We start from the raw sequence: 27162 nt of genomic DNA, 5'->3' as shown, positions 1-27162 counted from the left end.
GTACATGTGTCTGTAACTTTGTGTTTGTTCAGCAGGATTATGTAAAAAAAAGGGATGAGGTGCTGCAGGTCAGGGAAGGACCCGTTAAATTTCGGGGTAAATGTGGCATAATTTAAAGGGACAACGACTCGAGGAGTTTTGGAAAGCAAAGTGTTTTCATACTACATTTACCATGAGCCTCCGTGCGCACGGTGAAATTCTTGGACCGACGCTAGATGGACGTCTTGCCAAGAATGTTTTCATTCATCAAGATTGAAAGTCAGAGGTTCGAAGACGATCAGATACCGTCATAGTTTCGACCATAAACGGCGATTCGGCGGCGTTATTCCCATGACCCACTGGGCAGCATCCGTGAAACCGAAAGTAAGGAAACGCTGGTCGGCTCGCCCAGCATTTCCACCGTTAACTATAATAACAAAATAACGATAGAGACAAAACGATATATTTATTGAAAATGGAGCCATTAACAAGTGTGGGTAGCGTAGATTCATCCACATTAATGTGAGACAAATAGAAACTCCTCGTTGTCCCTTTAATATGAATTTGACTTCTTTCCCCCCCTCTCTTGAAGTCTGGTGTGTGTTTTTCGACATTGGTCTTGGCGTAGGTCTGCAGTCCCCGGGTGCCCTTCTAGGTGCGGATAGGAATGATGGCCAAAACAATGCAAATAAGACCCCGCTTGTGTGAAACTGGAGGAGTCATGTTAAAAACAGCTAAAGGCCAAGCATAATCAGCAGCATATTGAAGGACTACGCCTGCCTCTCCTTGTGCTTGTTGTTTTTGCTTTTGTGTGATCTAGATGCTAAATTCTTCGCCCGAGGCACTTCTCCATTTTTTGATGTTTCTCCCTACAGCGCTCAAAGTCCACCGAGGCCAGGAAGAAAAAGAACTTTTCCAAGTTTTAGTTGTTGAACATAATATTGAATCGTGAACATTGTTATTGACTCGCGTCCCACCAGACCAATTTAATCTGTGATTCAGCTCGTACAGTACATCCAGCAGAAGGAATCATGTTATTAAGCCCTCTTAATGAAACAGTCAGGATGGACTCTCCATATCTTCTTGCACTAAAAAAAAAAAGCTCATCTAAATGGAAAACACATTGTCTTCATTATTTGCAAGTGTTGAATGAAGGCAGTTGCCATGGTTACAGCCATCGGAGGCTGAAGCCTGGTTTGAGGCCAGAGGGGCTACAGGAACAAAGTGGCTCCTAATGGTGAGACTGTACAAATGGCTCTCAGAGAGGGTTATATATCGCTGGCATTTCCATGTTGGCCAACACAGTCGCAGTGCAACAAATGATCAGTTTCACATCATACCCCTCGTGTCAGCGCCGGCGCCGGTTAATGAAACATGATAAATCTCACCGAGTTATTTGCCATTCCACGCCGGCGGTCGACTAAATATTCGTAGAAGAAATACATTTCTAAACGACTACTCTGTGTTGTTTTCCCGATGCATCGGCTTTTAAAGAGCCACGCGGAAACTTCCAGTGTACACCAATCAAAATGCAGATTGTCTACACAGCATGGTGTCCACCCAGGAGGATTACAGTTGAATACTAAGCAGGGAGAGAGCTCGCCGTTCTGACTGCTGTTTATGCTTTTGAGACAGAAAGAGGATGGCGGAATGAGAGAGAGAGAGTAACAGCAGCACTTAATTCATTTTCTTGTCTGAATGTAGGTTAAATTACCTTTAAATTCCACACAGAATTGCACATTGCAGGTAAATGAGTCACTTGGCAGCTGATAAGCAGCGGCAAAAGACACACTGGGAATCAGGGACAAGGTGCCTTTTTTTTTTTTTCGCCGAAAGAAAGAGACGCGTCGCTAATAATAGAGGAAGTGGTCGTGTGGGACTGCTCTCTGCTCTCTGATTCATGTCAGATAATAATTGGTTTACCTGATACGACGCCCTGTGTGGGCAGCGGTAAAACAAATTACCAGGGGGTTGACCTTTGGTAGCGTGGTGCCGACCCAAGCCAGAGAGAGGCTGCCTGACACGAACACCCAACACACCCCAGCACCATGTAGGCCAGGCTGGATATAGCACATAAAATTACATCTGATTATATTTAACTAATCATCATGACAGCAATAGTTTAATGATGATACTATATTCTGAAATTATATACATTTGTTAAATGAATACACTTGGCATTTGAAATGACTCTGTGTGTGTTTTCTTTTGTACCACTGCCGTATGTATCTTTAATGACTGTTCAGTCCTCGTGTGTTTTTTGAGGATTTTATAATCACATGTGTCGGGCCTAAGCTAGACTATATGTTACCTTCCAGATATAGCACATAACATAAGGTCACCTTCACCACTTGTAAACCCTACTGACTGACTGAAAGTGAGTTATTCAGTATTTGTATTATGATACATTTGTATAGAGAGATTTTAGTGAGTAAATTAAATTCAAATAAATTTAAAGGTCAAAATTAAGTTGTCACTGAAAATCCACAGTGAAAAAGACTTTCTTTTCTCTATGCGCTGGTTTCTTTCAGAGAGTTTGAATGCATCCACCGGCAGATTCCTAATCATTAACATAAATAGAATTTATAGAATAGAAATTTTGGCGTTTGCTGGTGCTTTTGTGAAAGTCGCACGATTGCGAACGCATCAAGGTCCTGCTCACTGGCGGCGTCTTGCTGTTTCTTGTTTGTGCAAGGTTTATTTTACCCTTGTGAACAGGTTGTTCGCACGTTTTTTGAGAGGGAGCTCTGTCTGTTTGTGCTGCAGTTGGCCTTAAAGTCTGTTTCATGTCTTTGTTTATCTGAGAAGAGAAGAGTTTTCACCTCTCAAGACTTGTTTGTCCTTCCTGGGCTCAAACACTCGCTCATTCATGTGATGAAAGAGATCTAGGGGCTTTCTAAGGCCCCCGCATGACGTCTACTCTATCCATTTTTCTGTAGATGAAGACTAGATACACTCCCAATTTGAATTTAAATCCCAGGGAATTGTCTGCGGCCTGCGAGGCACGTAGTAGCTCCGTCTCCAAAACAGACGCCGCTCAATATTATAACACAATTTGTATGTTAAAAAGGTGGCTGCTGTTGTTTGGATGCGTTTCCAAGTGTGTGTGAGAGCGTGTTGGTGACTGTGTGTGTGTATGTGTGTGTGTTTGTGTGCGTTATTGACCGGGGCGGAGGATGTGTCGCTGACAGGGCAGCCTCTCTGGCCATTGTGTCGGGGAGGGGAGCCTGCTTGCTTTCAATCCATTATTGACTAATCTCATTAGCCGAGGATCCTAACGCTGAATGAGCCACAGAAACTGACTTCTCTCCCCTCCCTCCCTCTCATTGAGACACACCAATCACGTGCGCACACACACACACACAAACACATTCACATGCAAACGGACTTAACGCGCGCACATATTGAAGCCCTCTGCCACAGAGAAGAGGGAGTCACTTGTAATTATAGACGGCAGTTTTGAAAGAAGAAGTTTTTTTTATTGCCCTTAATTAATCATTTTAATTAAGTGACTGCCTATCTGTGCTTTCTGCTGGATTAGCTAATTATATGTTCAGCACTTTCTACTTGTGTCCTGACTTATGTGCATGTACACCCTCCCCACCCTCTCTCTCTCTCTCTCTCTATCTTTCTTTCTTTTTTACTCTCTCCTCTCCTCGCCCCGCCCCTCCCCTTCCTCACCTTTGTTCCATGGCTGCTTGTAGTGTATCACCGTGACAGCCCTGTTTGGTCTGCTGCCCATGGATCACGCTCACCTGTCCTGTGCATCTGTAAAAACAGCTGCTTTGCATATCAGCTCGCCCCTGACAGTGTAAACTTCGCAGTCATGGAAAAAGGAGATGCAAAGTGTCGATTTGATTTGCACAGAGCCTTAATGATAGTCAAGGGGTCACGCAGGCAGGCAGCAGATCTGGCTTCTGTTTATTTATTTTTTTCCTCCCATGCAAGTTTGTGTTGTGTGTGTGTGTGTTGTGTTGTGATAGTTGCCGGGCCAGGTGACTGAGGCCGCACACCTCTGCAGTATCAGTGAGCAGCCAGCGAGCACACCACTGCAGGGGGAGATTCATGACCCAGTCAGCCTGTAATTGCTGATGGTTCAGCAGTTTTCGGGAGGCTGAAACAGGAGGTTATAGAATTTTTCCGCCTTTTTTCCGCCACTTGCAGAACGCATTTCCTCCTCCTTTTCTGATCCAGTGCATCTCTCTTTCACTCCTTCGCCGTCTTACTGCCTCTCACACCTTCCTCCCCTCTGCCTGTCTCTCTCTGTCTGTCTGTCTATGTAGGTATGCTGCTTAAGTCTTCGACTGCTTGACTTGCGAGTGTGTGTGTGTGTGTGTGTGGGCGTACACTTCTAGAAATGCTACTGCAGGCAGCATTGTTTATGTTTACCTGTCAAGCTACCTCAACTTCCCTGATGGATGATGTGGAGCTGTGTTGTTTGCCAACAGCTAGAGATGGGTTGTAGCTAAATTACACCCATGAGCATACAAGCTCCCAATATTATACTCCGCAAAGCAGGAGAGGCAGGGAGCCCTTCTATTCAAAAGTAAGGAAAACTGGTGCCTAAACACTCTCTCAATTAATTGAAAATGAGTTAAATATTCATTAATCATTATTTGGTTTCAGCCTCTCAAACGTGAGGATTCGCTGCTTATTGGATGTCTTCGGGGTTTTGGACTTTTGCTCAAAAATATACCATTTCAATTTAATTTAATAAACTGAATAAACCTAATTAAGTTGACTTAATAAGATTAAAAACAAAGGAAAGTACGAAATCCATCCCCTCTAATGTGAAACTAATTATTTGATGTATGCTGGAATAACCTTAGAACTGCCTTTGATGACACATAAATAAGCGACCCCTCACACTTATAATTTACTCGTGCAGAGTATTTTTTTCATCGGCATGTGTGAAAGAGATTATGTGTGCCCTGGCAGGTGATGTTTGTGTGTGTGTGAAAGGGATGGGGCAGTTATTTCATCATTTGACAGCATAAGTTGAATTACGTAACGCCTGCTAACAGCCTCCTCTGTCCTGGCATTCAATATTCATTTGATGCTATTTTTAGCCCGCTGTAAGATTATATAAAATGAGACATACTGTTCTGCAAACATGTGATCCGCATCATGGCGGGCTACTTCGTGTATAGTGACTTCACAGAGAAGGCCACACACTTGGATAGGTGAAATAATATGTATTGAATGATATGATTCAGGATGCCTCCGCTAAGAAGGAGAGATGTGCACGAAAAATATTGAATAAATGTCACCGGTGTTTGATTGAGGACTCTGCTAAGTCTGCTCTCCTGGAGAATCTCCTCTTCCTCCCCAGACACATTGGCATTCTTCACAGCCACACACGAGATGAGAGGCTTCCTGATTCATTTACACAAAGGCAATCAGAACATGGCAGCCCACAATCTCTGGCAAATTAGAGTGCAAGTGGTGCAGCGTGGACCCAAGCAGAGGCCAAGGAGGGGAGGTGGAGGTGGAGGTCTGGTCTGTTGCATGGGATTCATCACATGTCTATGCGAGTGTCACCCCCACCCTACCCCCCACCAACCCCCGCCCCCACAGCTCCATAAGGAAGATTTGTGACACAGATTTACGGCAGCCTGTGCTGCCTAACCTCTAAATCAGACCCCCCCTCCCCCGACTCCCACACAGCAGACCCCCACCCCTCCTCTACATACAGACACGCTTGGACACAGACACACTCTGCTTGGTCACGGAGGGGTTTATAGTATGGCGGCTTGTGCGCAAAGGAAGGAGAGAGTAATAGAGGAAGAAGCGCCGTATAGTCAAAAGCCTCCTCTCTGCGGATCAAGCGTCCGTCTGTCTGGTAATGTGTTGTCATTGACCAATTAGGAAATCCAGATCAAACAGGCACAGGGAATGGCCCCTCGCTGCCCCTCTCTAAGCACTCTGCTCTTTTTAATTGAGCACATTTGTGGAATGAGAGGCTTCTCCCTGGAGGGACCGATGGCTGCAGATACTAGCAAGCTGTTAACACAGGATCAGTCCGCTCAGTAAGGTTATCAAACAATCTGCCAATATGGACAAAAAAAAAAGGATCTTTATGAGTCATGCCAGTTAGATGATCCTAACGTGTGCAGAGGAGCAGAGGATGATTTACAAAAGATGCAGGTGCTTCAAAAAAAAAGTTTGGGCACAAAACTGTGTAACCGTGTGATGAAAAGGTGGAAATAGTTGCTGTGATGAGATGAGCTCATTCAGTGGATGATAGAATTGAATTGAAAGTTCAACTGTTATTATTGTTCATCATTAATTCAAAGAAAGACTAGTTTTGGGGGGGAAATGTCACGTGAAATTGACCTAATCACATCAGATACTGTGAAAACATACAAGACAAAGCTGAAAAACACATAAATGATAACATAACACACAACCATTGAATTAGAAATAATTCAAAAGTCAATTAACAGGCAATAAAAAGCAGAATATTGACAAGTATTGACAAGTTTCACCTCTTAGATGTGAGGATTTGCTTCTTCCCTCATTTTCTTTCATTTTGAATTGAGTGTCGTTAAGTTTTCAACTGCTGCCCCCAGATTTTTGACACCCTAAACAAAAACAAACTGGACTAATGAAAACAGAAATAGACAAAAATCATTAGTTGCAGCCAAACATCCAGAGACTCTGCTTGTGAAATGTTAAAAGGGGAGGGTGGGAGAAGGGGGGGTGGACGTGAGTGGGGTCACGGTGAGGTCTGGCACTTTCATGGTGTGTCTTCACCAGCTTCTTGGGTGAAACAGAGGAAGCTCATGTTGCTGCTGTCCATCAGCGTCTGGGCAGGTTGAGCTCATGCACTATTTAAAGTCTCTCGCTCTCACTCTCTCCTCCCATTCACTCAAAGTCACAAAAAGGCCAAAGGTCACCGGCACAATGGAGAGAAGGAGGACCTCCATCCCCCTTGGCCCACACCAGTAACCCCATCAAACATCCACACACACGCACACACAAGCCAACAAACACATACGACAACCCACCTCCAACTTCTCACCTCTGTAGCGCGCACACACACACAAACACACACGAGCAGGTATAGCGAGCGCACACAAATGCGCACACCCTCGTGTTCTGCTCTCAGCCTCTTTGAATTCCTTCCCATGTATCTTGCTGCTCGCCTGTCACTCCTCCCCCCAGCGCTATCAGTCTCTCTCTCCCAGACCTCATAATGGCTCCTCCTGGGTAGCGGCTGCGTCTGTGGCTCCCGCTATTTCAAAGTTTTAGCTGGCCGGATTAAGTGTGGTATGTGGAAAATGAACAGCCACTCACAGGAGGGACACATGAGCTGAATGCATAATAAACCAGGAGACTGGCAAGAAGAGGAAGGAGAAGGAAAAAAAAAAAGAAAGCATTGAGAGCGAAAAGCATAAAGGGGTAAAAATCAAAAAAAGAAAACACTCACTCACAAGTTGTCTGAAGCACGGCAACAATATCACTCACCGGAATGGAAATAAAATGCCTCTTTGACTTTTCCTCTGTGCTCACAATCAAAGGCAATTCTTAAGACAAAGTGTTTCACGGGGCTCAGGGTAGTGATGACGGCTTTCTTTGTGAGATATTGAGTGTGAATTCACTTCATATCGCAACAATAGCTGCAGGTTTACACTTTGGCTCGCTGGTTTCATCACCATCATCACATGCCTCCGAAATTCCTGGAGGATTGCAGAGGAGAGAGAGAGGAGGGGGGAGGGGAGGGGAGGGGAAGTGGGGTAGATGGAATGGGGTGGTGGGTGAGCAGTGGGGGGGGTTGGCAGAGAGAGCGGCGAGGCTGATAGAGCACCGCGGGCTGGCACAGGGAGCGTGAGGCTAGAGAGCCCAGGCTAGCTAGCTGCTAGCTGCTAGCTTGCACGCCGCTCTCTTGTGGTGGAAGGCAACATGCAAGCAGTCATGTGGCTCATCTGTGCTGCCTCAAGCACCCTGGGGGAATTGACCCCCCACACACACACACACACAGACACACACACACAACGCCACCCCTCCTCCCCTGCTATTAGTGTAAAGGGTGGAAGGAAATTAAAAAGAGTAGCTGTTTGGAGGAGGCGGTAGAGGGCAAACATGGAGAAGAAGGCGAAAAAAGCACCATGATGCTCCTCATGATTGCGTGTGGCTTGGACCATCTCCTCTCCCTTTTTTTTTTTTGCTTGCCCCCAGGAGCCAGGCGCATTGGAGGGTGGGTGGGTGGGTGGGGGGGGGCTTGGTGGTGACGAGAGACTGGCCCCAATCTGCCTTTGTCCTTTCTCTTTCTCCTTTTTTTTTGGAATCGCAGTCGGCAATCGGCCTCTGAGACTTGGTGAAACGTTACACTTGGTTAGAGAGGAGATATTGCTTAGGCCCCTCTATGATCCCCGACCCTCTGTTTTCTTCTGCTGCTGCTGCTGCTGAAGCGAGGGGGTGTAGGAGGGGGAGTGGGGGTTGGTTGTAGTGGTGGGGGGCGTCAGCAACCACACCATCTTCCTCCTCCTCCTCCTCCTGCCCCCACCACCACCACCACCACCACCACCATGCTCCCTTTGCTTTTCTAATCACGCTGCAGATGTGCCTGATGGCTGAACAATCTCTGTGTACTGAACGTGGGGCTCCCGTAGGAATCCAGGAGGCTTGCTTATGTGAGCTGTCATGAGAGAGGAAAAAAAAAAAAAAAGTGAGAGGGCAGAAAGGGGAGGGAGAGAGAGGGAGGGAGTGAATGTGGGTCTGCGTGAGAGAGAGAGAGTGAGTTTGAGGGAGAATAGGAGATGGAGAAAGACAGAGGGGAAGAGGGAGAGATCAGTGAACAGCGACCAACACAGCAGGGCTCCTTGGATTGAGTGTGTATGTGTATGTGTATATGTGTATGTGTATGTGTGTGTGTGTGTGTGCATGTGAGTGACTGAGTGTCACAACTGCAAGCCCGCCCTCGCTCATGGTTGCCGCTGGAGCTGCAGACCAAACCACATTAAATAAAAGAAATCCATTCCCAAGCCTGTTAAGGAGCCATGTGGGGAGGTGTGAGAGAGTGTGTATGTGTGTGCTTGTGTGTGTGTGTGTGTGTGTGTGTGTGTGTGTGTACTTGAGTGGCTGTGTGTCCATATGTGTGTGCAGCAGAGAAATGGGGGAAGGGAGGAGGAGGAGGAGGAGGTGATGGAGAAGGGCTGAGGGGAGGGGAGGTAGAGCAGGGAGGTGGGACAGGCAGGAGGCAGCTTATATTATCCTCCGTGCCAGCTCTGGATGGAGCCTGCCGGGGATTATGGCACATTCTGTAAAGCAACAATGGAAGCGGTGCCGATTCGTACACATTTCCATCCTCTCTGCTTTTTCCTCTGTCGAACAAACACAGCTTTGTCCTCTGCTGCCTGTCTGGCCACTTACCAGGCAGAGAACCAGGCAGACACCTGGAGTCCTAGAGCTGCCCTCTCCAAACTAAACACCCCTCCCTCAGCGCAAGAAAAGGGCGTCTCTCTACAATGCTGAGATAATTAAAGGGGAGCTTTCACGCCGGCCTCGGCCGACAGTCGGAAGAAAACAAGACATATCTCGGAATCAAAGCTCATTAAAATCATGAGGGTAAAGAGATGCTTCCTCCTCCTCCTCCTCCTCCTCCTCCCTCATCTTTATCGCCCTTAAGCAAGTGCTGCAAACAGGCGAGCCCTAGTCAATGATGGCGCAGATTAGTCTTTTATTGCCTAATTCACCTACAATAGGCGACACGCGGGGGCACGATCACCTTGAGCAGCGCGTCTTGATGTGTCCTCACAAGGTGCGGGAGTGATGCTGATTTGTTCACTCAGGCCACCTCGTTCTGTTTTAATAGTGTCAGCAGTACTTTAAGCTTTCGATTAGTGAGGTGTGTGTGTGCGTGTGCGTACGTGTGTGCGTTAGTTGAGGGGGATGTTTCACACAGCTCTGTGGAGGTGTAACACCCTGCCTGTAGTGTTGTTGTAAAGCACATTAGGAGTGACTGAGGGTGTTGTTATGGTATCATGATGCTGGTCCAGCACTCTAGGGAAGGTGAGAAGATTTGTGTGTGTATGGGTGTGTGTGTGTGTGTGTGTGTGTGTGTGTGTGTGTGTGTGTGTGGTCCGGGCTTGCCAGCACGGCTCGCTGTCTTTCAGTTCCTGCAGCCACCCCTCACACTCTCCCTTTAATGCGTAGGTTTGATTTATTTAAAGTCGCCCCTCCACTCAGAAATGGGTCGAGCTCATTGTGACATCACTTGGATGTTTGACCTTTGACCTGAGACAACATTAAGCCACTAAAAGGGGTCAAAGTTTCTCTGCGCTCACCTGAAATTTGATTTGAACACACAATTTACACAAGCGTCACTTAAAAAAAAAAAATGTCTTGAAACTTTTCATATTAAAGCAGATAACAGCGGCACGGCCGTTTCGGCTAATGCTGTGTTCAAGGCAGGCTTTTGAAACCGTAAGTTACAGCTTCAAGTCACAACTACGACTTGGTAGCGTTCCAGGTAACCCGTAGCTCGTGTTTTTACCGTCCTGTTGTCTGTGAAAGTTCCCTATAACGGCCACTCGTTACTTCCGACCCGTGAACTCGTACCAGATCGAACTGGTATGACTTCACAGGAAGGAAAAACACAAAGTACGAGTTTCCTTGAACGCACCATGAGTTAGCAGCCCCCGCCCTTGTCAGGCATCAATTGGTCCTCGTGCTACGTCACCACATTCACGCGCATCCCTTGGCTGCACACACAGCCCTTCATGCCGTTCTCTCCCCTCATTGGATAACACTTGTATCCCACAAGGAAAATTTTCTCCTCGGGTTACAGCAGAGCAGAGTGACGGAGAGACTCGTGTTTAGGCTGAAATACTTCATGTAAGTGATTGCTGACGGAAAATAGGACTATTTAGGACTTATATTAACAAAAACATTCCACTGATATCTGCTTTAACTGTAGTTCATTTCTTATAGTGTGTTTTTAATAATACGGGAAATTGTTTTGGAAAAAGCAAATTAACTTTTTGCAGATTAAGAGGATGTTTACACTTAATGTAATGAAATATGACACGATTGAATCTGTAAACTAAGCTGATCAGTGATACTGAGTTGTGCCTGTGCAGCAGTTTCCTGTGAAATGAGTGACTGTTATATTTAGGATGAGTTCACTTTTGATTTGGAGTCTGGGATGAACCCGTGGTTTCCATGTTTGCACATATTAGCAGTTATTATATCAATGTTATCATAAGTAATGACCAAAACTACAAAATTAAGAGCCAAGTTGAAATAAAGTGGAAATATATTAAACAACGCAGTGTGCCCGGTCCCAGAGTAGCTTGACTGTTTTGGTTCACAAGCCATTTATATGAATAAATTAAATCTGTTTACCACTTCCCTGCGCCTTGACAGCTCAGCTGAGAGACTGTGTAAAGCGGCGAGGGTTCATGATCCATTTGTTCTGCTGTGATGGTGGGATAAAGCTAATCATTGTCTACTCCTCTCCCCCCTCAGACTGTTTTTATCCTGCACAGCAGAGGCACACAACTCGTCTACATTACATCAACAGGCTAGGAGCTCTCTTTGAAGATGCAGAGGTTGGGGTTTTTTCGGGCGTCTGAAATAATGTTTATATTCCAAACTGTGCAGTTGTGACAGTTCAAAAAGCATTCCCCGTTACTAAGCGGAGATAATGCTCAGAGTTATTTAGCGTCATCGTCTTTCTTCCTGCCGCTGTCGTGGCTGGCGCTGTTTTGTCATCAAATTAAATCTGCAGCCCTTGTCGAGGTAAACTTATGTAACATAATCACGTAATGAGACAAACATGGACTCTGCCTGATGGGAGTCGGTCCTGTCCTCCGCAGGGTGCCGCGTGGAAACAAAGCTTTTAAAGTGGTGGTACAGGGGGGAAGAAAAACATTGTTTTACCCTAGAGGTGGGCTGATAGCACAGTGAAAAGCCCATTTGAAGAGGTAGGCCTCATCTGTCACTGGGCAATGGAGGAGGCAGCCATGCAGAAGCCCCCTGATTATAAAGAGATAATTTCATCCAATCCTCTGGTGGTGCTCCATCGCCTTGCCGCCATACTCCACTGCCTTTCATATTTGTTCCCAGCCTGCATCTCCTCACCCGTTTCGTTTTATTACAGCTCCCACTCAATACATATATTTTAGCTCCCCCTTGAATAGGGAAGGAAAAGCGGGTCTCCCTCCTCCTCTGCCCAACCTCCGCTCCCCCATGTGTCTTTTGTTGTGCAGGAATCCACAGCTCTCAACTTGTTGTGTAACGCCTGCCGTGCAATTTGCAGTAAATTAAGCTCAAGTAACGCGTGTATCTGCACCCCCCCACACACCAACCCCACCCCACCCTACACCACCACACACACACACTCCAAAAAAAGAGTGTGCAGCAGGATTTCTGGGGGTAACTAGCTGAATCAAGGCAAATAAGTTCACATAGGGTAATGGTGCAGAGAACATAATAAATGATAACATCTGTAAGATTAAAAAAGAGCAAGTAAATAGGGGCAGGCTCATAATTGCATCTGTTGTCATATCTCCGCTGTATCACGGATTTAATCTTTAATTTGGCTCTTGTTAGTCATTAAAGATATAACAAAGAACTAGTGTTTAATTAGAACAAGTGAATATCTGAAAATTAAATTATTCCCCAACTAAGTCATCTCATTTTTAATTTTTTAACGATCTCAGGGAGGAAAATAAATAAGTAAGACACAAAACAGTGCATGGAGGTCAGATATATTGTTAGGATGTGTGTTTAACAGAGGAAGCAGAGCCCAGCCTCCTTTCTTTCCCCTTATTTTAACTCGCCGTTGGAGGTAAGAGAAATGACATGGAGTGAGAAAAGAGGGGGAGAGAGCGGAGGGAAGGGCAGCGGGGAAGAGAGACGGAGAGCGCAGGTCGACTCGCTCATCAATAACCACAAGGTCAGACAGGCAGTGCCGGGCTGAGTGGGCCCTGTTAGGAAGCAGCAGCTGAGGATTTGTAGAGCTTGTAAAGGCTTAAAGCAACACCGCTCCGCCTTCTTTGTGCCACTAGCCAGGCCTTTGAAGGGCCAGGGAGACACCTGCTGGCGGCTGAGGGGCACGGTGGTCCAGGGGAACTGCTCCTCGCCAAGGAGCAGCTCAGTATCAGCTGGCACAGACAGGGGACTGAGGCCAGTGTGAACTTAAAAAAAAAAAGAGAAAAAAGTCAGTGCATGGACATGGTTTTACCGCCTGGAGTGAGGTGTGACATTCAGGATGACCAAAATCACTAAAAATACTGACTTCCTTTTCTACACGTTTTGTTTATATTTCTAGGATTGCCGGCTTCTGGTCACCACCTCCATAAAAATTCAGAAATGTGAATGTTCTCCATAAATAGACCCTTCCTCAACTTTTCGAAAGTTTGCCCATGTGAGATTTAAAAAACAGCAACAAACAAGTAGCTTACTTTTCATCTGCACAGTGAGTCGGAGTGGGGGAAAAAAAAAAACTCCTCCGATGTCTCTTTTCATTACGAGCTTTCTAATTTATGGAGAGGAATGCACTAGTGTGCCCTTCTCTCCTCTCAAGTACAGGCATGAGCAACTCCAATAGGTAGCATAAAAGCTCTTTAGCTGTCTAGTGGAGTAGATTACTGGCCCTGCCGTTAAATCCAGCTAGAGACCCCTAAGTGAGTATTATCAGTGTGGTGCAGCATGCTGCCTCCCCTCTCTCTCTCTTCCTCTCTCTCCATTTCTCTCTCTTCCTCTCTCTCCCTCATCTCACCGGTACTTTGTGCAGAGAAATTTCTCACTGTGTGATGGTAATGGAGAAAGATGGTTGGTGGTGGGGGGTGGTGGGTGGCTTCTGAGTGATGTGACTGAGGGGAAGGGTGGAGAGAGAGAGAGATGATGCGCCACAGGAAGAGATGCCCCTGCAGTAGCAAAAGGGGGGGAGGATGGAGGGAGGGAGGGGAGACGATGGGTGAAGATGGAGGGGTTACATATCAAACCACCACCCATATAGCATGCACTTATTAATTCACTCACCCCTCCACTTGAAGCTGTAGGTCACTGTGAGTTATAGCCGACACCCCGACTCTGATATTTATATGACGTTGAATGCAACATTAAATCAGACCCCACAGGCAAAATTGATAACCTTTAATGTAGCTTGTAATACTTTTTAACTTGTAATAATGTTATGTAGCATGTCAGACCACAGCTCTATTGTTTGCCTTCCATGAAAAATTATTCCTCTGGAAAAAAAAAAAAAAAAAAAAGAAAGACGGAGGGGGAGAGAAAGAGGTTTTCCATAAGCTGCTGCTCCAAAATCAATAGTGCGCTGTAAGGGCTTTTGTTAGAGGAACTCTTATGTTGCTGGAGAGCAGTGGGAGGAGGAGGGAGGGGGGAGGGGGGAGGGGGGTGGTGGGGGGGAAATGAAATGTAGAGCATGTCTGGGCCCAGGGTACAGATAATTGTTAACCAAAGATTATATAATGGCTCAGTAATGTAAACAGAGAACCACATGCCAAGTTAATGTTCTCACAAGCCTGGATGGAAGGCTTTCATGCACTTTTTCTGAGGTAATGCCGACAGACCGTGCGTCGTCCCTCCGCCTCTGTTCGTGTTCACCCCGAGGCGCTTTAAACACGGTCAGACATCTTCTCTTAGTTGTCCAGCAGCGCGTCGTCTCCGAGGGTGTGTGGCGGCGTTCGGGGGGGCAACCGCCAGGGCTTGTTAAGGGTGTCAGAGGAGCTGAGAGAAATGTCATCCTTTGGGCTCTCTGAGGTGCTTGTCACCTGCCAAATCAATATCTCCTTGCTCAGCTCACAGCTCGCACACAGGCACGGACAAGCACACACACACACACACACACACACTGACACACTAAACTACAATATCCTGTTGGTGATGGGATTGGCAGCTTCCCTAGGAAGAGGTGAGCTTTAACACGTGTCTGTGTTTCTGTTGCAGAACGCTCCAGTTTAATGGCTGGCAGGTAGAGGCCAAAGAGGGACAATCAACATGAACTCTATTCCGTCGATGGACAGACACATACAGCAGACCAATGACCGTCTGCAGTGTATCAAACAGGTGAGACACTGTTTTAGTTCAACCTTTTACCACCGGGTATTCAATATTTCTGTCTGCCAGGCTTTATATACAGGTTGCATAAGGAAATGTATACTTCCTCTTTTCCAGTAAGCTGATATCTGTAGTCACTTTGCACATTTAAAGTTTATATCCCTAAAGGTAAATGAGATAAACAGACATACAAATGTGTGTCAAACTTTTCTTTTCTTTCTTTTTTTTTTTTTTAACACAGCAATAGATAATAGTAAATAAATCATCTAAAACTAAAGAGGACAATGTTCTCATAGTTTGTCCAAGAGCAGGAAAATTCCCAAGACTGGACATAGAGCATACATTTTCCCTGGAGAGCTACAAAATGATGTATTGATGTAGTTGAAGCTGCCAAAATGTACAATCCAAAGTCAGACTGCACCTGGAAGAGCTACAGTACGATCATAAAATACTGCCTACAGGTCAGCAAATCAATCATCCATCTCTGAAAGACATCAGTCTATAACTATAAATACTAAATACTTGTGAGCGGTGCCGTTAACTGTGTAGGAATCCAGTGTAGGGTTGGCGCTTGTGCTTGAGGTCAGTCAGCCATAGGATGTGTTGTTATGTAAACATAGATTATGTACGGGGCTGATGTTCGACTCCAAGGCTCTGACCTCATCAGTCCCCACAAGGAAGCTCTGCTCAGCAGGGGAATGGGATGTGATGATAATAACTTGGCCCCAAGCAGAACATAGACATACAGTAGAGTTTACAGGTGGAAGCCGGGGTGGAGGTGGAGCACTGGAGATGCTACAGTATATAAACAGCAGCAGCAGCAGCAACAGTGTAGATTTTCAGGGTTAGTGTGTGGTGGCTGCTGGCACAACAGCAGAACAGTGAGCACCAAGAGTATATGTGCATGTACTGTACACTGCCTTAGTTCAGTGGTTCCCAACCTTTTTTGGCTCGTGACCCCATTTTGACATCACAACTTTCGGGCGACCCCGTCAATCAAGATGCCCCAGCTCAGATATTTTTATATGCTGCATTTTATTTGAACTCAATTTATATTTGTGAAAAGTTAAAGTATAGAATACAGTTGTTGAAGATTGTCTGTGGTGTTTTTAATTATAATTTTAAAAAGAATAATAAAAAAAGAAATTTTATCAGTATTTTTTTAAAATCAATTACTAGACATTTCAGGTGACCCCATTTGAATTCCAGGTGACCCCACATGGGGTCCCGACCCCAAGGTTGAAAAACACTGCCTTAGTTAAAGGATATTAGTACCTTACAGGTGCATGTGATGTTTATAAACTCTATGTTATGAATTGAGTTTTGGTGATTTCCTTTTCTCACATTAAGTTTGTGTTGCAATCTTCCAATCTGACGACTTTTTCAGATCCCTCATCAAAAACCATCAAGTTAAAACAGGTTTTGGTAATCATCGACAAAAGCTGCCTTTACAAGGCTGTGAAGCTTTCATCGGATCAATTTGTTTAATTTGTTTACTGCTGATAGAAAGAAGCAGGGAAGTACCTCTGTTTTTGCTTTTTGAAGTTTGTGCTTGTGCACACATGTACGCACATGCACATGCACTCCCAATCAGGGCCAGAATGCATCTGTTTCTTCCTGTTTGACTAATCTGTTTGGTCCTATTATCAGGCCTGTGGTGTGACTCAGGTTTCTGACTGGGGTCAAAGAGCGAAGCCCCCCCCCCCACACATCATCACCCTTCGTTTCCCCCCTCCACCACTGCTGACTCCCAGCAAGGCTTTTTGTTCTCTTCTCACCACCATTTACTGCGGGACGAATCTCTGGCAGAATTAAACAGACATACTTGCGTAACCCCGGGCGACAGGGCTCTCTCCCTTTGATCTCTTCTCTTAACTGACGGCACCGTTTTTTTCGTTTGTTTCTGGTCTCTGTGCTGAGGTCCACCTCCTGAAAAGTACATCAGAGGGCCTTTGGGGGGAAAAGTGTATGGGGCTTGCACTGAGACGCAAGTGTGGACGTGGCAAATTGTTTTACCCTCAGCGGGGAGTTCCCAGCTATTACTGCGAAAGAGACAAGGTGAGGCAGATCGAGAGCCGGGGCAAGTGTTTAGGGAGCAAACAGAGAGAAGCCTTAGACACACTTGGATGTTCTTAAGTAATAAGGTAGAGAGGTAAACAATCCCTGTCCTCACCCTGGCTATTTTCTTCACAGCAGGATACTAAATATTCAATCTCCGCTCCTTATCCAGTCATAATTTGGACTCTGTGGATGCGCTGTAAAGCTGATAGTTGATGGATTGTATTAAAGGAAGTTTGCAGTACAGGAAAAGAAATACAAAAAAGTTTAAACAATTCAAATGCCGCGGGGGTTGAATGTGTTAACCCCACACGGAAAAAGATTTAAACAAACACGCACCAGTGTTAGCGGCCGGGGGAGCAGCACATGGGTAAACATGCCAATTAGAGAGATCCATGGCATACAAGGAGGCCTCCAGTCCATCTAATAAATGGTTAAGCGCCGGGTCATTTCAAACCGACCAGTAAGAGCCAGCACCCTGCTAATAGAGGCAGCTTTGTGCCGCAGACAATCAGGGTTTGGAAGACCCGCATAATAAATACCATTTATGTCCTGCCAATTAGACTAGCAGTGAGCCCATTCAGCCGGCCGTCTATTCTCCTCCCCGCACACAAAGATGATCATCAGGGGAGATCAGAACAATTAACTCACTATCTTCTCCCCCTGCTCCCCATTGTCCAATATCCAAGCCATTAAAATAATTAAGAAAATATTGTAAACCAATCCAGCTGTTTGCTTTAATTGAAAGTGTGCACACGGTGAAATCTGGCATCTCAAAGGCAGTATGGACGTAGAGCAGGAATATAAATGAAGGCTCCTCCATTGTGTTTGTTGTTTTCTGGGAGATGTGACATGTCTGTCTGAATACTCCCAGCCGGTGCTGCGGACAGGGGAACAAATTGATTTTGTTGCTCAAATGATAAATTACTGCTGAGCGTGATGATAAAGTGGAGGAAATTGGAATCCGTCGGCCTGATTGAATCATGGGTTGAAAGTTAAATCAGAAATCATTACGGTGGTAATTTTTAAATTGCCATCTTGTTGTGAAATTGCAGTAATGTGATTTTTAAAGTATATATTTTTTTGGCTTTTCATGCCTTTATTTGATAGGACAGTTGAGAGTGTGACAGGAAATGGGAGGCAGAGATGGGGGGAATGACATGCAGGATAGGGCCGTCCGACGCGGGACTCGAACCGGGGCCGCCTGCAGCGAGGACTACAGCCTCAACACATGGGGCGGGTGCTCTACCAACTGAGCTAAACACCGCCCCGTGATTTTTAAACAATAACTTAAGCAAACTCTTCTTCGGCTATGACAACACAGTCATTTTTCACCTCGACTTCCTCACCAACTTTTGATACTTCACATTTATAAAATTCCTCCAGAAGCCTTGTTTACTTCTGAATTGGTGTTGGGGAAAAAAGTAGAGGTTAATGACGAGTCTGACACCTGAGGCTGCTGTTTTGTGCTCAAACAATCAGCGGATTCATTGATTATCAAGACACATAAATGTATTCAACAACAACTTTGTTAATTGACTTATATTAGTTCATAATTAAGCAAAAAATCCCAAACAGAAGCCTCCAAATTATGAGGATTTGCTGTTTTATATCATTAACAATTGAGAATCTTTGCACTTCTAGAAAAACAACATTTTATCTCAGTCTCTGGGAACTTGCTTAGTTGATTAATACAAATCAAATCAACAAATTAATATTATAGTATAGATATTAGTTGCAGCTCTGGTGTTTTTTTTTTTACATCAATCATTGTAAATTAAACAGTACTGATGGTGCTTCTTTCCTTTTGCTGCACAGTCGCTGCTACCTCAAGGGAGCATATCTGTAAGTTTTAAAAAAGTGATACAGCAAAATAAATTTGTTCACTTGTTTAACCTCCAAACAAACAAAGATGTTAAAAAGTGATACATAAAACAAGTTATCTGATTCCACCACCCCCCCCACCCGACACATAGTTTCTCAGTGGCAGTTTGTTTTCCTCTCGTATCCCAGAATTGCACCATTGTGAGCACTTTAGGGAAGATGGGTTCTGTGATACTGCTGGTATTTATTTCAGAGACAGTATTTTTCCTCTCACTGTGGGGAAGCCGGTTTTGCTGTCAGACTCTCCACTCACTGATATGTTCGGGGATTTGGCGGAAACTATGAACTCTCCTTTCGCTGCAGGAGCACTTCCTCAGAGTGTGTCAATATTTCAAGATGAACTTGAAGCCATCCCTCTCCGTATTTCTGCACTGGCTTTGGATCTGTGTGTTTTTGTTGTGTTTTTTTTTTTGTCTGCCACTGTGTTCTTTCCAGGGTTAATTGTCTCCATTAATATGTCTTCAGTGCTCTGGGGCATCGGTGAATGTAGAAAAACAACAGCAGCAAAAAAAAAAAAGAAAAAAAAAAAGCAGTGATTCTAAGAGGAAAAAGGAGCCAGTGCCAGATCGCGTTCGCTGTCACATTCAGTTTAGCTGCAGATGTGCAGATCAAGTTGTTTTCAAACGGGGACTGCAGCAGAGGATGATTGTATCTGAAGAAAACTGTATTCTCTGGACACTGCAAGTCTCGTCCGGCTTTGTTTCCCTTCAGCTGGTCTGAGCTTTAACTGGAGTGTAAATGTTGGAGGAGCATTCTCACCCAGGGGATAAGGACAAGGGGCGAAGGGGATGTGTGTGTGTGTGGGGGGGGGTGGGGGGTCTCTTGGCTACTAGTTTAGGTTTGATTGGTGGGTTTTGGCCAGAGAAGGGAGAACATCTGTGGCGTGGCAGTGCCAAGCTCTCCCGGTGACAGCCACACTGGTGGGACCAATTGTTCTGAGTGCAAAGAACAGTAATCACTTCAAGCCCAAGTGGTGGTGCCGTGTGTTTTTTTTCTCTCCTCTATATATCCCCCCCCCCTTCTCCATCCTTGGTGCACTGATTGCGTGTGTTGTCTAGCTTCCAGACTCATCTAAATTTAGCATCTGTGGATGTGTGTGTTTCTCCAGGAGACTTTATCCACCATTAGAATTTACATGCTCAGCAGCCCGACCACGTCTCATCTCAGTCTCCCCCAACAAAGACACGTCGGGCGACTGAGGAGCAGAGCTCGGACAGAGCATAGAATAAACAAGACTGGTTTCATCCAGCCCTTGTCAAATGCTGGCTTTGTAAATTGATATGAAAGCTGCCTTACCAAATCCTGACCTCTGCTGCCCCCTAAAGAGCAAACAAGAAAAAAGCACTGCGAGGCAGCGACTGTACAGCTGTCACTTCCTCTTCTCCTTTATTCTCTGACAGTGAAATCAAAGCACACAGATGTGTTAAGAAGGCTGACAAACCATTCTATTTACCTTTGATGCCATGGAGTGGGAGTCCATTTGTGTCTGGTTTGTACAAGTGCACTACAAAGGCTTGTGTGCATAATCTCTCCAAAGGCAACAGATTACTGCAGAGTGGAGGTAGTGAGTCTGCTCTTGTATAAAATTCATATTGAGGTTTGAAAGCTTTTAGAGAGGATCAATGACCAACATCGAGTCCGTTGTGGCAACCCAGAGAGGTCCATTTTTCAGTTTCCTGTGCTGCTATACAGCAAGACAGACAGCAGGGTTAGTGAGTGGGCTGCTGGCTCCAGTTGGGGAATGAATGCCATAAAGGGGTGCCTGTAGGTCAAGGAGCCTGTTGTCAGATAAAGTCACAGCACAGCTCAGGGCCGGCTGGTGAAATAAGGCCTTCCTCCGCTATTCATGCCGCCACACAAGGAGATTTATTGCACTTAGTGGCAAGGCAGCGCTACACAAACCTGGGGAGGGTGAGGTGGAGACACCAGTCTAATGGGGACATGCCTCCTCATACCAGATCGTTGCAGCAAAAGCAGTCTAAAGTGTTATAAGCACAGTTTTGGAAATGCTGTTTTCTTTTTTAGACACTTAAGTACTTTTAATTATTCATCCTGTTATTGGTGTGGCCCTCCTGTTGGCGACAATCGATCTTTTCTATCACTACCAACTCATTTATTTTCTATCTCTTATGCGGATTCAAGGAGGCAGCAAAACTTGGCAGGTAGTCTAACCTTATCCTCCACATCTTTTGGCTCTGCATCCTTTGCAGATTCCTCCAGAATCTGATAGGCTACTCAGAAAACTCAGGTTTGAAACTTTTTATTAAAGGAAACTAAAGTAAACCTTATACTGTAGTTTCATTATGTCAAAGCAGTTTTAGCAGGGCAGGAGTGTTGCAATAATATATTATAAAGAAATACAATTTTCCAGTGTAATGTATTAAAATGTTTTGGGTCTATATTTGTCCATATGTGCATACATTTTGCAAGTATAAATGATTGACTGAATAAAACCGAACCCAATTATCCAGCACTTTCTCATCTTGTCTTATATGCTAATCCATCATCTACAAACAAATAAATTAATGAGTAACTTATTATGCATCTCTTTACTGTTTTCTTGTGACTACAATGTGTCTGGACTAAATCTTTCCCCTTTTCTTCCCCACAGCACTTACAAAATCCAGCAAATTTCCAAACAGCAGCAACAGAGCTGCTGGACTGGTGCGGCGACCCCCGAGCCTTCCAGCGACCCTTCGAGCAAAGCCTGATGGGATGCCTAACGGTAAGTCGCCAGCCGTAACCCCCCCCTCTTCTCCCTCTGCTGTCTCATACTCAAAGGTTCAAGGACAAGGAGAGGGCTGCTAAAACAACTGCTGCAGTCAGTGGCTCTTTCCATAACTCCCTGTGGGAAACAAGAGAACTCATGTCTCGCTGCCCGATCTTCACCGAGGTCACTGGACAATAAAAAAGCATTCGAGACGCTGGAAACTACTGAGATTTAGTCACCTTTTAGAGACTTCTGTTGCAGTCGGTGCTGTGGCTCATGAAATCAGCGCACTGGAACAGGAAAAGGACGAGTGCAATAACGTCCTCAAACCACAAAGCAATCAGCGCTCATGAAAAAAAAATGCAGTTTCAAACCCTGTAATTCCCACACTTAAATGTCTGGGGGCTTTTGATTAATTGAATAATTAGTATCCCATGACATTTGAAAAAAAAAGACTTGTTTTCAGAAGTACACTGTAAACAAAGACGAGATTTTGGCCATAATGGAAACAAGTACCAAGTGTTTGCAAGTTTTAATTACACATAGAGGGCAAAGCTGTTTGTCTACTACGCTGCACTTAGCTGTCAAACAAGATAAATATGTGGTTCTTTTATAGTCTGTGTCTGTTTAAAGGAATACCCCACCAGAAATGTCCTTTGGGTTCACCTGTTGGGTTGAAAGGTGGCCATGAAATGTTGGTAGCTTGCTCTGGACACAATAGCTGGCAGCTCGGATTCAAAACAGCATCAAAATCTCTACAAACTTATCAACCTTTCCTAAATGAGGCGTAGAATAAGTTAGTATTACTCAGTAGTTAAATTAACCTCTGTTTGTTCTGAGCATGGTTAGCTGGTAACTGGCAATTCTGGCTAGCCACAAGATGACGAACTGCAGTAGCAACAGAAGGATTTTGGTATACTGTATTGGTCTATTATATTTTTGGTAATGTAGTATTTGGAATATGCTGAAATTCGTTGGTTCAGCATTGTTGTTTTATCACCTAACTATGCCAAAAACACAGTGTGAGCAGTTAGCTGTTTACTTACTGCTACGTAAGCTTACAGTGCTAAGAAATGTAAACAGCTATAGGTGCTACACAACAAATTTGCTTAGCTATATTTTGGCGAACAGGCAGATTCCTGTTAAGAGGTGTCTGGATAAGGTTTTTATACAGTATTTATTTGTTTGGGGTTTTTTGCCTTTTTGGGAATCCATTGTAACTGATTTGAATCCGAGCTGACTACAGCCTCCCTCTGCCAGCAAAGGAGCAAAGCACAAACCACTCAGATGAGCCACTTTTCAAACCAACGGGGGGGTGAGTATTTGGTATATCTTTTCATAGATTTTTAATGGGTCTTCCTCGAGTAAAAGATTAAAAAACACTCTCAGAATTATTCTGTGTCAATGCAGACAGAGGAGCCGCTAAATGGAGGAATTACTCTCCATTCTTGACAAATTTTGGGCCCGAGTGCACCATCAGCAGAACAATGGCTGGACTGCGGATGTGTCACTCACCTGTCACCTTGGGCCATACTTAACATGCTCATTTCCATATTGCCTCCAGCAGTAGATAAGAGATACATATAGGTCCTGTTAGGTGCGATTTGTAACCCTGCCGAGGTAGCGTGGCTATACAGCAGGAGCGAAGAAGGAGCCGGAGAGAGATTTTGCACTTGATCACCTCAGTGAAAGCGCAGTGACACATCCCTCCATTCAAGTGATTCTTTGTATTACTGCTTTAATGTGCAGCAGCAGGTGAATTTTCCTGCATTTCGCCAATTCAATTTGTTTCCTGCCGTGAAAATCTCAAGGCTTTTCCTTTTAGTTTATGGGTTGTATAGACCTTAGTGTGAACCACCCTGGGAGGCAGCACAGAGAATCTGATGTGATTGTGAAATTACCCGCTCTCAGGCTGTACTGGTAAACACTACACCCTTTTCTGCATGTTGGTATCTCAGTGTTGCCTCACCATCTGCATTTTGTGGTATCAGACAAAGAACTAAATATTGTGTCATCAGAAGAAATTTTGCAATGATACCAAACAAAACAATTTGCCAACGGATAAACAAAAACTAGCTGGATAAGATTTTTTTTTTGTACTGTAGTATGCACACTGCACAAGGGGGAAATCAGTAATGTTATCATATTATTTTGGAGTAATTAAATGTCATGCAAGATTGATCATTTTCAAGCACCGTTATGCGTTAAATAATTATTCTTATTTCAAGGTCACTGATAAATAAATGATTGAAGTCTGAAGTGGATTACATGGTTGTCACATGAATATGCCTTTGAATCTGGCTTTGGGTGTTTCAGAAAAAAAACTATCCCAGTTTTGTTACTAAGAAACGGGGGAAAAAATTGTGTACAAACCTCTGTGTGTTTTAATATCAAGGTGAAGCCTTTGAGCATCACCTGTAAAGAAGCTAGAAAATCAATTTATTTTGTCATTAATAATTAAAATAAGCCAAATAAATGAACTGACCTCATAAAGGAAGTTTCACTGCTTATCTGTCTTAGGCTTGCTAATTACATTTGCCATGCTAAATGCACAGCTAACATGATTGGTCCTCACTGTCCTTCCTGTGAACATTAGTTTGCATTGTTTGTGTGAACATATTAGCATGCTAAAATTACACTCAACCCAAATCATGAGTTGTAGCCCCACAGAGAGGAGTTTCAAGAACTCTCGTACTGTAGCTTTTTCAAGACAAGCAAAGTTGACTTTTTGCAAGTTGAAAAATGAACCTTTAGAAGGCAAGCGTTAAAACTACGCATTGCACATTGCATTGATTAAATTAGTAAAAATAAATAAGAGGTTGAATGTAAAGGCACATGCTTGCCTTATGGTAGACAATCCACCGCAACCCTACTGGTTGTTAAGTCCTGAAATTAGAACTGCCTGTTGTAACTTCTTACACTAGAATTACCATTTAGCAAAATGTCCCTCACAAGTTTAGATTCTAATTAGGCAGCCTACACTCATATATCTTCTTCTTAATGGGCAATTCCTATAAATAAAGGCCAGATATACACACACTGTTTTGGTGTCACGTCAAGACTATACTTACAGAAGAAAATGATATGGTGCAGGCAGCAGTGTTCAGCTGTACTACCTCAGGGCTTGTCTTGAACTTCGGAGTGTGACAGCAGGATCGCAGCTATGAAAAGCCAGGCAGGGAGAAGAATCTGTCTTTAGTGAGGCCCAGTGTGGTCCACACAGGACTTAGTATGTCCTGAAGGTCGAAATGATTTGAGCGGGTCTCTTTGAGCTGATAATGGCGATGGTAAATCAAAGCAACGTGTGCCACATAAGGGTGATTTACATCGCCTCCTATGGCATGTGGATGTTTCTCTTAATGTTTCCTCTCAGTTGGGCATCCATGCACTAGGGGCCACATTTTCTTCTCATCTTGCTGTCCACCAGCTCATATGGAACTGATAAACTTGTAGGGACTTTATCCCTTAAGTTCAAATAGATCTTTGATGCTGCCAAACTTCGCTCTTATGTAACAGCCAGAATCTGGGAAAACGTCAAGACAAAATGTTCAGTCCCCTGATGTGTCCAACTACCAGAATCTGTCAGTAGTTAATACGGTTCTGTCATCTATACATGCAATCATACATCAAAACAAATCACTGCCCACGTCAGAACACTGTATAGATGGGCCATATTTGTATTGTTGTTTTGTTTGTGTGAGTGTGTGCAATAGAATTAGTAATAAAAATCACAATAAAACCATTTGAGAGATGAGTGATACAAATGAAAATGAAATGTGAACAGACAACAACAACAATACTAGAGTGAAAATACGATTTTGCGGTTACAGTGCAGTCAGTAAATTGTTAGGTGCCCCAAAATGCAGCAGAGGAAATAAAAGTGCAGTAGAGAAAACCAATCATGTCATGAGCACAGGAGAACAGCAGAGTTTTTCATTTAGATTTGGCACAAGTCAGGGCGCATTTAACATCATTAGGAAGTTGATTCCACATGTGTGCAGCATTGTAACTACAAGCAGCTTCAGCCTTTTTTGGTTCTTACTTGAAATTCTACCAGCTGACTGCGTCTTAAAGACCCAAGAGCCCTGCAGGGTTTATATACTTCAAGGCAATCAGAGGTGTTATTTTGTGATTTATCAGCTAACAGCAGCACATTAAAACCTATTCTGTAGCTAACTGGTGTAAAGATTTAAGAACAGGGGTGAGGTGCTCTCTGTCAGCAGCATTGTGCATGAACTGAACGTTGCAATGACTTTTTTTTTTTTTTTTGGGAGCCTCAGCCAAGAGAGCGTTAGGATACTCCACCCTGCAGGAGATGAATGCGCCTCTTTCTTTTAGCTTCTCTAAATCTGGTCAGAACATGAGACCTCTAACTCTGTTGAGATGATAAGATGCAGATGCAGATTTGAAAGTGTTGCTGTTTTTTTTGTTTGTTTGTTAGTTTTGCTGTTTTTTTTCTCTCTCTCTGAGAATAAACACATAAAATGACACGTTAAAGCATTTTGCAGCCTTGTGGCAAGTGAGCACTTTCTAGTTGTCACTGCTGTGATTTAGCTGATAATACAATTGGCATATCTGTGACCTTCATCTTCTTGAATTTTTGGAGAATAAAGGAACCAGAGTGAATAAAATCTTCAAAAGAAAAAAGAGTTTTCATTCTTTAACAATCAAATTAAGTTGATCGCACTTCAACAATGCATTTGTAGACTTGCACTGTCATGATACAGTATTTATGTAAGGTCAGACGTGCTTTTCCAAGTTAAGTAACAAAAGATGCTTTATCTTTCATGAGCTACGTGTGATAAGTTACACTGTAAAAACTCAAATAAAATTAAAATAAGACTCATCACATTAAAAAGTAGCTTGTTTTTAGACACTTTTTACTTCTTTCAAGGGTATTTTCACTTGAAATAAGTAGAAAAATCTGATAGTGGAGCAAGTTTTTCTTCCTTATTACAAGCACAAAAAACCTGCTTTCACTGGCAGATTATTCTATTTATTTCAAGTGAAAATTTGTTTGAAACAAGTGCAAATAATCTAAAAACAAGTTCATTTTTAGGTGATGAGTCTAGGTTTTAAGTGGAAAGAGATTAGTGTTGCCTAGAAATTAGATAAGAATTTTTGATAAGAAATAAGACAAATTTTCTTGGAAAGTTTTGAGTTTTTGCAGTGCATGTCCTGGTAGGAATAATGGAGTCTGACCCTGTCCTCACCGAGTGCTGCGTGCTGTCTTTATGTTCAGGTGGTCAGCCGTGTAGCAGCGCAGCAGGGCTACGACTTGGACCTGGGCTATCGGCTCCTGGCCGTGTGCGCTGCCAACAGGGACAAGTTCACTCCAAAATCAGCAGGTAAGAGCAGAGTTTTCTCAACCGCCGTCTCGAGCCATCTGGCCATGCCGGCCTGTCCGGGCTCAAAGTTCCTGTCTGCATTTTTGGCGTCTTTTCACAACACCCACCCATCGCTCCCGTAGACCGTCGTAGAAGCTCCAGAGAAGTAACTGT

General features: G+C 44.2%; 1 protein-coding gene across 2 annotated transcripts in view; it reads left to right on the top strand.

Annotated features, from left to right (window-relative positions):
* The window catches only part of LOC146967309 (zinc finger MIZ domain-containing protein 1-like), a 115054-nt gene that overhangs the window by 56824 nt on the left and 31068 nt on the right, over nucleotides 1-27162 (top strand). For both annotated transcript variants that reach the window (XM_085761821.1, XM_085761820.1), the window contains exons 3-5: nucleotides 14899-15018; nucleotides 21563-21676; nucleotides 26904-27009. In XM_085761821.1, coding sequence (XP_085617947.1) covers nucleotides 14950-15018; nucleotides 21563-21676; nucleotides 26904-27009 — 289 coding nt within the window. In that variant the 5' untranslated portion in view covers nucleotides 14899-14949. The remainder of the gene's footprint in view (nucleotides 1-14898; nucleotides 15019-21562; nucleotides 21677-26903; nucleotides 27010-27162) is intronic.

The sequence above is a fragment of the Trachurus japonicus genome, chromosome 19, assembly GCF_045865225.1.
Source record: "Trachurus japonicus isolate A0001 chromosome 19, Traja_1.0".
Lineage (NCBI taxonomy): Eukaryota > Metazoa > Chordata > Actinopteri > Carangiformes > Carangidae > Trachurus > Trachurus japonicus.
The sequence above is the reverse complement of the archived record's forward strand: the minus strand, read 5'-3'. Positions and strand labels throughout refer to the sequence as shown.